Below are 10793 nucleotides of genomic sequence, written 5' to 3' on the forward strand. Positions count from 1 at the left end.
ATGATCAACCGGTTTTAACTGTTTGTTACTCGAAAGCTTTAGATCGGAGTGGAAAATTGCTTGAGGCGATTTTACAACGAGAGAAACTGTGCAGCAGAGATGGTAGCCAGTCCAACTAGGACCTTCAAGGGTTTTGTTGGTCTTATACCAGATTATTCTGAAAAAATTTAACGAAGTTAGGTAGAGTCGAACGCTTTTATTACATTAAAAAAAACAGTTAAGCACATTTTACCCGCCAGGTTTTCTGCTGTTGTTGTAAGTTTTAAAAAATAGGCCATCATTTGATTTTGTGCAGATACTGCTTTTTACAAGTTTGCAAAGCTTAAGTTAAGGTACATTACAATATTGTGTAAACTTAAGACAAATATGTAAGTCTCAAACACGGCGAAATGGTTATACCACTTGAAGGTTTGAGGAACACCTCAGGATTTACGTTTTGCTTTGGTGTTACAATTGGATTTTTCCTCAGCTACATAATCTTTTTCGACAACTGCAGTTTTAATGTCCAGGTAAAATAAACAGTGTTAATATTTTAGTTTCTAGATGCAAACAAAAGGGGTAAATCTGACATAGATTTCGCTCACCATGGCAGTGTCTTTCAACCGTTTCTCATTATAGACCCCTATACCTTTTACCAAGCATATATTAATAACTTCGTATACGTCACAAAGAGCAAACCGTAAAAAATAAAATAATTATTTATTTGAAAAAGTCTATAGCCAGAAAAAAAACAGAGCGATTCCACGTAGGTTAAGATGTCGTGCCCTCACAAAAGTAGTTAAAAAATATCCCCTCACTTAGACCAGCTAAATAAAAAATAGTCTGACATCGTTTTGAAATGCACTAATCATGACCTCATTTGTGTACCCTTCGAATACCTTTTGTTAGTTGTTCACCCGGTTTATACTTGGGTATAAATAGGTGGGTGTCCAACCTGTCGCAAGAGATTGTCAGAATCAGGGGGTCGTCCTGTACTATTTGTTAACTGACAAATAGAGAGAAAAACGAACAATGGAAACTATTAAATTAGCAGTAGAAGGAGCAAGAACAACCTCCAATTTAACAAAATGTGATGGGTTTTACTTGTGAACCAGTCGTGTTTTCAAAGTCACCATTAGTGTACAGTATTCGATGAATGGCCGAAGCATATAGTTTCAGTCTAATGGACGTCTATTACGAAAAGTAACGGTGACCATCCAACCACCGACAAAACTTTTTGCCACACCCGATAAAACTCTTTTGCCACACCCCGATAAAACACATTTTTCCCACTTAAACAATTTAGACATAATAAACTGTTGCTATACCAGGCATAGTAATATAAATCAAAAACCAGCTCCTCTGGTAAATGTAATTATTTACCAACGTTTCGGCAACCTATATGAAAGAAAACCAACGAATAAATGCCCTTAGGCTACTTACTTTCTAATATATTAACAAATATGTTATTTTACTTTAAATTAACTTAGTTCTTTGTCATGGCAAAGCTCATTCTTCTACCCCGCCAAGGTATGTTTTTTTATTCGTCCTGTTTTGTATTGAGCCAAGCAATTGTCATTTCATAGGTCAAAACGATTTGAGGATTTCATTTTATTGCACGCCAGATCAGAAAATCCAGCTTAGCAAAGATAGTTATAGTTGCGAATTAAACGCACATTAACGACAGCCTTCTTGCTGAGTGATGAGTACGAATCTCGAATATCACGTGGAGGCTTCATTTCAGGCGAAAAATTGAAAGTCTGTGTTTTATAACGCCTCGCGGTTTTACGCCGATCGAAAATTAGTACTTTTTAGTTCATAAGCTACCCATAATACTCCTGGCAATATTTCTAGAAAGTTTAACTGATAAGTAGGGATCTGCAAAGTAGAATCCAAAGGTATTCTGGGCGATGTTAAACCAAACTTTCCGCAGTATATCCAAAGTAAATCGAAATTTTTCACAACTTAAAACGAATAAATTAAATAGCCTAAGTTCCTTTTACCCGACATAAGCGACAGAAGTTTCGTAATACCATACCTATACCTAGTGTTTTGCCCGTGGCCCCCCAATCCCCTCTCCGTGGCCCTCCAGGGAGGCCGAGGGCCACGGTTGATAAATCCTGCTCTAGTCCTTCAGCAAATGCTTGTATCATGCCGAGAGCATCACTTCAGTTTTGATGTTCATGGTGTTACCCTTCTTATGAATGTTACAAGATTCCAAAAATAATCTTTTTTGTAGTCTATCTATCCTGCTGTTATCGAAACGGCACCAAAATCAATTTGGTGGCCTTGGGAAACAGCATGGTTCAAAAGTGCAGACTTTTTTGCGTCGTTGTTCGCCACGTCCCTTTGGTGTTTTTTTCGGCGAGTCTTGAACGACCTTTCGGTCTCGCCGGCATACACATTCACCCCGACGAAAGCGACTTGCATAGGTTGCCGAAACATTGGTAAATAATTACAATTACAACATGCGCTGTTTTTTATTTATGTTATATTATAATAAGATCACTTCTTCTTATTAACATCTATAGTTTCAAAAAAACGAAAATAAACCAATAGACCTCAAAGATAACTTTCAGTTACTTCTTTAGGTTTTTGACGTAAATCCGGACATTCCTGCTAAATTTTGAAACAATTTGCTCAGAAATTCAACTTTTTCCCTCATTTTATATGATTGCTATCTGTTTTTTTGTGAAGCACACCAAAATTGGGGGTCGTGTAGATTTTTGAAATGTGAAAAGAGTGTTGCGACAACAAAAGATTGGGAATCGCTGGTCTAGAGACCCCTGGGGGTCCGCAAAACGTTTTCAGGGGGTCCGCAAAATATAAATATACCTTTATTAAATTAATTGACGCTGGGAAACATGCATATTAATTGAAAAATACATTTCAAAATGTTGAAAATCGCATTAAGTGTGACATACCACTTCCATTATGATGTAACACAAATATTTTATAAGATGAAAGGCACCATTATTCGCATGTACTGTACTGGATTTTGGTTAAACTTTATGCTATCGTTCGTAAATATGAAATCCGTCTAGTCTAGTCTATAGCATTATGGAAAACACAAACACGCATTTCAAGATTTGCTTCGGAGACCCAGCAGCAGAAATCACATTAAAATAAACGTGGCATAAAGTACTTTGGTGTTGCTGATAGTTTATTCAACATAACGTACACTAGGAAGATGTACTGAATCATTGAAAAGAACTAAACAGAGATATTTTTACACCAGAAAAATGTAAGGGGTCCGCTACTATTTGAAAGCATCAAAAAGGTGCCACGGGTACCAAAAGATGAGAACCACTGGTCTACTCAAGAGCTTTTTTTTTGGGGGGGGGGGTCACTTCTTTTTCAGGCATATTGTATCTTGGGCGAAAAAATAACAATAGAAAATTTAAAACATGCGTCTATATCAGTGGTTCTCAAAGGGAGCCACTTGGCTCCCTTTGGGGGAAATTTAAATTTTGGGGAGAAAATTTGTTCCCGGGAGGAATTAGGGAGGAAAAGTAGATGAATTATTATTTGATAATTATAACAACTGCTCAAAGTTTAAATAGGAACGTCTACTTGCTATACGACTTAAAGTAGCCTTATGTGAAGACAATACGCTGCTTTAACAGTATTAAACCCATGTCATAATAGACTCTGTTTGGTTTACAATATCTATTGTTTCGTCACAGTAAGTAAAGTTCACTAGCACCAGGTGTCTGTTTTATACTGTTTGGTTAGTTTTAGCATGGTTGTAAAAGCATGGTATAAAAGTAATACGTAAAAGTAAAGTAAAGAAAGGGTAAAACATAAGATTGCCCAGAACCAGTATATATTTTAAATTCTGCAAAATGCCAAAGCAAAGGCTCAAAAGCGACTTTTTCCAAATCATTCATTTAAAAAACATGTGGTTGGATCCACAAGTTTGTGCTAAGTATGCCAAATTAACCGTTGCAGAGCAAACACTTCTGGTACATATTTAGTTGAATGTGGTTTTAGTCCCATTACTAATATTTTAACCAAAAAAAGGAACACTTTACATTTGCAAACGCGGTGATCTTCGGGAAAAAACTGACATGCTTTTCTGCTCAATTTTCGTTGTTTTTTGTTTTAAACATGAAGCTCATGGTTCACTTTCCCAATGAATAACGCTTTTTACCCTATTTTTGTAATGTTCACTGTTATCTCTGAGATGAATCAGAAAAAGGCACCTTGCACATCATATCCATATACTATAAAAAGTCTTTAAGGGAGGAATACGAAAAAAACTTTGAGAACCACTGGTCTATATGCTCAAGCAAAATAACGCCTCGATTTCAAAAACTCACTGAGAGCGATCGAGCACAACTATATGATTAGTGATTTGATAAACGTATTATTTTCGGAAAAAGTAACTGCTTTTGTAGTGCAGTTTGTTTGCAACGCAATCTTGTATGATATTACGACTATTTCCTTGGGTCGCAAGATTATACCAAATTATTTTTATTTCAAAATGGGTCGCCTTAAAAACGAGTTGGGAACCACTGCTCTAGAGTATACCCTGTTGAAGAGCACTGTACCATGGTTTTAAAGATGAAATCAGGAACCAACTTAATTTTTTGTTCAAATAGGCTTATATAGGTAAAGACTCTTATGCCATATCGCCTCTACCAAGTACGATGGAAAATTCGTCTTCAGTAGTCGCAAACACAGGCAAAGCATCGATGAAACCTTACACTACTAGAATTAAGCCACCACAAGCACATTCTTTCATGGAGGCAATGGATATTCTGCACAAAGAAAGAGTGGCAAATATAAAACGATCTTGCAAACAATCAGATATAAATTTGAAGACAACTATGCCTAACCGAAGGTCTATCTACTTTGAGGAATACAAGGTAAAATAGCTAGTGGTATTTTGCAAAAAAATGTATTTTCCGAACATTGTTTTTGGGGTACGCTAGGCTACATTACTGCCGATTGTCAATGAAAATGTTTATATATGTCTTTACGGCAAAAAGTATATCAGGCATCGTGAATCTTCATTGGGCTGTTTTAAAACCAAACTTTAATCACATTGAATCATGCTAATATTACTGAGCAACCTGCTGCCACTTGTTGTGAAAATAATATTATCGGCTGATAATCTTCAGATAATTTGGAGTTGGCAAAATTGCACATTTCCACGAATAAGAAAAGTAAACAAACCTAAATAGTAAATCTTGCATTGTGTCAAAATAATTTGTGTCAAAAATAAATCCCAAGTCAAGTCTTTTGAATAAATAACAAGTCAAGTCCCAGTCTGGTCATAGTTAGAGCAAGTCAACTTAAAGTCTAGCCCTTGTTAAAAAAATAAAACTTTAAATTATAAAAACCGGCAAACTCCTCCGATTATTATGAGCAACTCAAGTAAAAAATAACACAAAAGCAACATATTACAAGCAAATTCTTTTATTTGCAAAGATTGGGATAAATAACGCAATTTTATAAATATTCTTAAGGCTTCCATCTGCGACATTCAAAAGTGCGGAACTACAAGCTGGCTGAACGCGATTCTCACTATTAAGGGATACTACACGGAGGATGATTTTCGGCATTATCGTATCGTCGGACAAAAAGCGCTCGACCAACTGGATGCCCTGCGATTTTCAGCCCGTGTTAAAACACGTGCTACGATAAATAATTGGAAAAACTCGACAAAGGTGAATTGCTTGGAATTGTCAAACAACATGTACCAAACAAAAACCTGAATTTCTCAAAAAATTCGTACACGTGATTTTAACAGTTTTCGGCTGAAAAATGTGAATCCGCTCAAAACTCATTTTTTTTGTTTCTGACAAAATTTTGACTGCAAGGCTAAGTAAGCATTTGTACCAAACGAAAAATTGTAAACAAATGAACTCTCAAGGTTGTAAAATAATGCATTAGTTTCAACAAGGAAAAAATCCACAACATCATTCGATCCGCAAAAGTTACATTTTCGGATGATAATTGAAAACAGATATAGGCCAATACTAAAATTTATTACCCATTTTTGTTCCTAAAACTCGTGCGAATCCTTATAAAACTTAGATTTCCTACCCAAGTAACAGCATTGGTATAGAAGAAAGAGCAGGAAAGTTTCGCATTATATTAACATGTGGCAAACAATTAATATACTTATTTCACTTTGGCCATCGTTAAAAATTAGCAAGGCTAGACTAGAGCAGGGGTTGGCAACCTACGGCCCGCGGGCCGTCCCGCCGATGTGCCCGCCGATGTAATTCATCCGGCCCGTCGCCTCGTTGACAAAATTAGACAAGTCCATTTCACATACTTTTTGACTATTGTTGCTTCTTAATTGCAAAAATTTTTCGCGCTTGGCGCGAATGTTCATTCTACGTCCGCTTTGTTTAGTTGTGATGCTGCGTTTTCAACTAGATCTGCGCTTCTTTACCGTTGCGCCGTGGAAGGCTGCCAATTGCGTCCCGAAAACACTTTACTGCCTCTGTAGATGTAATTAAACACATCTTTAAGTGCAAAAAATATCCAAGGCCCACCTGATTCACAGTTGTTCTAACATTTCAAAAACACAATTCTTGGTTAACATTTTGTGCGGCCAGCAGAGACCTTTCTGAGTTTGTTTTTGGCCCGCGACTACAAAAAGATTGCCGACCCCTGGACTAGAGGTTAACATAGCCGAGCTGATAGCAAAAAAGCAAGTGCACCCGTCCCTTGATACCATTATTATTTTGTGTGTATTTTTGTGTGTTTTTAAGGGACCGTGAGCAATTAAAAAAATTACTTGTTGAACGTTGCGTAATTTAAAAAAAAAAGTTTGAGAACCACTGACTTAACACAATTAATCTTACCACAAAATATAATCAATGGAACAACAACAAATCTATCCCTCCAAAGAAATATGGTAATATCGTTACTTGACGTTTTATAAAAAAAATTGTCCAACTTTGCTTATTAGTTTTGCTATCATTTTATCTTGCGGTTTACAAACCAATTAAAATGCTGGTTAAACGTTCTCCAAAGAGAAACTGAGTAAAGTAGAAAAACACAAATGTTGGTTGTATGTAACGTAACAATGTTTGGCAATTAGGCGAGCAGATAAAGAATTACAAGCTTGACGTCGACCGTTGCTTTTCTCACGATAAGCAAGTAGTAATGTGTAAGAAAAAATGCGTTATATTTGGTCAAAGAAGGTTTAACACTACAAGTTTGGGTTTAACTAATACAAATTAAAAATAGTGACACGGGTTTTGCAATACCACAACATTGCTGCAGACTTATGCTCGTGGCCCCCGGGGGGCCGAGGGCCACGGTTGAGAAACCCTGGTATAGTCAAATGCTGAAACATGCTTGCTGCTAAACAAACGCGCATTAACTAACATATACTGTATTAAGCTGTAGTTATTGTCTTCTTAAAATTTGTTTCAGATCACCATGGTAAGGAACCCTTTCGCACGTCTCGTCTCGGCGTATGTCGACAAATTGCAGGGGTCTGAGTATGGTTTCTCCAAATACTACGCCGCTATTTCTTATGACATCAACAGAAAGTACCGCTCGAGGCGCACTAACGAAGCCGACCGTCAGCGAAACGACACCACTGCCTCGTTCGAAGATTTTGTTAACCATTTGTTGGACGTTGATAAGAAATGGTACGATTCACATTGGAAACTTTACGAGTCAGTTTGCCACCCGTGTCTGTTCGATGTGGAAATTGTTGCCAAGCTTGAGACGATTGGGACCGACGTGGACTACATGCGGCAGAGACTAAACATAAGCGAAAAACACGCAAGGGTGTTTTTTCCTGGAGCATACGAACACACAGATGCCGAGAGAGTGCAAAGAATGTTTGCCTCGATTCCCAAAGAGAATGCCAAACGCCTTTATGAAATTTATAGGGTCGACTTTGACCGATTTGGATATTCTAAACCTGATTGGCTAACTTAGTTAGCCTTTATTCCGATACAAATTACGTATGTCAGTATTCATAAAATCAAAGAAAACCTTACACCTGTCTAAGCCGTTTTATCTGACACTGTAATACTAAAATTAAAGTTTGAAGTACAGGAAACAGTCTAGGAGTGGGTTTCTTAATGATTTTATTCGCGTCTGCCAAATTAGCTTGATACAATAAAATGTTTTGCTGTTGCTTTGTTAACGTTAATACGTATGTGCGTTTTTGCAGGATTAGGCCAATATCTCGCTCATGTCTGCCGTTATAAAAAAAGTTGCCTGAACTAGTTTGTTTCCCCTGTATGTAGAACACAAAATCCATTACTTAAATTGCATTTTTTTATTTCAAGTAAAAATAAGTATATTTGCAAAAAAGGTTGCAAATTAAAAGAATGCCAATTTTCACAACCTATACTAACCAGTCAAACAAAAAATACATCCAAGTTTGATGCTATTTTGGGCGTTTATAAAGCTATACAAACTAAACCAGGGTTTCTCAACCGTGGCCCTTGGCCTCCCTGGGGGGCCACGGAGTGGTCATTGGGGGTCACCGCATAACTCTCGAGCTAGATATTGCGAAAACCAAAGTGTCACTATTTTCAAAATTTACCAGTTAACTTAATTTTGTGTTTTTTATTATGAAGTTAATAACAAAATCTATGAAGTTAATTTTTTTGGTAACTTAGATCTGTTTCTTAAACTGGTGAATGGTTCACCCCGGGGTGAATAATTTTTTTGCAGGGGTGAACCAATCAAAAGGGGTGAATAAGGGTGAACCGTCAGACATGTTTGATAGCTCTGCAGTAAATCGACTACTGAACTGGTGTTTTTTTGCTTATTGTAATAGTGAAGTTGGTTTGCACTGAGTGTGTAAGTACAAAAATTGGGTGACTGTGTTTTTTGCTCTTGTAGCTTCATATTCTGAACTCGAAAAATTGTAGATTTTCAATGGGAAAACTTAGCTTGAGTTGATCTTAACAAAAATCGAAACAACTTAAATCATTTTGGGCTGCTACAAATAGACGAGATAGTTTTATCATATCATTAGACAAGGGTGAATGAAATGAGATCGATGCTAGGGGTGAACAAAACTAAAATAGTTTAAGAAGCACTGACTTAAATCATAAATGTCGATGCTTTTAACAATATGGATTATTTTTTATGTTCCTAAACCCATTTCGTTTGAATTGAAAGTAAGCTAAATTTAAACCCAATAAACGCATTTTTTTAGCGCCTGCGCGATTACACTGCATTTCAGTTCCATATTTTGGCACGCCTTTGTTAGAGAACAACATGTGTTTCTCAGATTATTTAGTAGTTTATGACGTCACCTTTGACTAAACTTTCTGAAGTCATCTCTAAAATGCATTCAACTGGCGGTTGTGAAAAAATGTCAATGCGGCCGTTAACAGTTAGAAGTTTGTCCACCTCGTTTCGTGCATGAGAAGGCTATTGGAAATCTTATTTATGGCGTCTGGAACCTTGAACAAAAAATAAAAAAATTTCTCAAGAAAAACAGCAAGTTATTTAATGGGGATTCCCTGGATCAGAGGTTCCCAACGTGGGCGGTACCGCCCCCCTGTGGGCGTTGGCGAGTTCCAAGGGGGCGTTTTGAGTCTTTTCATGATTTGGGGGGCGCTGAACGCACATAAGGGGGCGTTACATGAAAGTACTTATATCAAAATTTTATAAAAAAGTTCACATAAAAATAGTAACAAACAGCACTGTAGGACATAGGTAACTTTTAACCTTAAATGGCAACTTCCGTACTGCGAACTTGTAGTAGTTTCCCGACCATTGTTACGTAATAATTTGGCCATTGTTACGTAATAATTTGGCCAATGTAATAAAAACTAGCAGAAAATTTAAAAAAAATGCCGTTATACCCCCCAAAAATCGCCCATATTAATCGTTGTCTTACATTATACTGTCTGCACTTTCGTTTCGATGAGCTGTCAGTCATATTTTAGGTTGTCCAACATATATTCAATGTGACTATAGGAATTTACGTAAGAATGTGTACAAATTGAACTAAATTAACGACGTAGGTACATAACTTAAAAATTTAGGGCATGTAGATAACACGACATATAATTTACATACTAAATAATTGCGTTAAGGTTTAAACACACTGGTGCGAACTACTTTGCGCTACCGCATTTAAAATGGCTGACGATTCAACACGTATAGTTAGTTTCATAGCAATCCAGTTTTGTCGTTAGCTCAACATAAAGTATTAATTCCTATTATAAAGACATTATTTAGCAAGGTTATGTTATTACCAGGAAAAATTCAACTTTCTGACTTTAAATCAGGGTTCGGCAATCTTTATTCAGTCGCGGGCCAAAACCAAACCCAGAAAGGTCTCTGCGGGCAGCACAGAATGTTAACTAAGAATTGTGTTAATAAAATCTGTGAATCAGACGGGACAACTGTGAATCAGGCCGGACTCCGATCGTTTTTGCAATTAAAAACGTGTTTCATTACATTTAAGGAGTCAGTAAAGTGTTGGTGCAAATCGCGAAAAAAGCGTTTGTTTGGTTTAAAGTTCGAGTCCACACGTCGTCATCCTTACTACTAATGAAATGTGCAATAGAACTATACTTTGAGGAAACGCGATACCCTTAATAGTTAAGCAAGGTCAGTGATTGTTAATATTTTAAAGTAAAGGCGAGCCCATTTTTTTTTGGTATACCGGCATTTCTTTTTTAAATTTCTTGCAAGTATTTATTACATTGCCGAAACTAAAAAATGAAAACAATGATAAAAAATATATGCCCAATATTTTTTAAAACGTTTTCCGTTTGTCCGCTACGCACTTGTCAGCCTTCCACGGCGCAACTGTAAAGAAGCACTTATCTATTTCAAAAGACAGCATCAAAACTACATAC

At 36.8% G+C, this 10793-nt stretch overlaps 1 protein-coding gene across 1 annotated transcript; it reads left to right on the forward strand.

Annotated features, from left to right (window-relative positions):
• The first annotated feature begins 266 nt into the window (after nucleotides 1–266).
• LOC146145158 (carbohydrate sulfotransferase 10-like) lies at nucleotides 267–8714 on the forward strand. Its single transcript, XM_083390001.1, has 4 exons — nucleotides 267–509; nucleotides 4584–4850; nucleotides 5454–5654; nucleotides 7381–8714. The coding sequence occupies exons 1-4, from the start codon at nucleotides 390–392 to the stop codon at nucleotides 7894–7896; spliced, it is 1104 nt and encodes a 367-aa protein (XP_083246127.1). The 5' UTR covers nucleotides 267–389; the 3' UTR covers nucleotides 7897–8714.
• The last annotated feature ends 2079 nt before the right edge of the window (nucleotides 8715–10793 follow it).

Source organism: Ascidiella aspersa, chromosome 5, assembly GCF_963924565.1.
Source record: "Ascidiella aspersa chromosome 5, kaAscAspe10.2, whole genome shotgun sequence".
Lineage (NCBI taxonomy): Eukaryota > Metazoa > Chordata > Ascidiacea > Phlebobranchia > Ascidiidae > Ascidiella > Ascidiella aspersa.

Coding starts and splice junctions, on each gene's coding strand:
- LOC146145158 (XM_083390001.1), top strand. CDS start 390: ATGGTTATACCACTTGAAGGTTTGAGGAACACCTCAGGATTTACGTTT. Junction 510..4,583: donor ACTGCAGTTTTAATGTCCAG/GTAAAATAAACA, acceptor TTGTTCAAATAG/GCTTATATAGGTAAAGACTC. Junction 4,851..5,453: donor TCTACTTTGAGGAATACAAG/GTAAAATAGCTA, acceptor AATATTCTTAAG/GCTTCCATCTGCGACATTCA.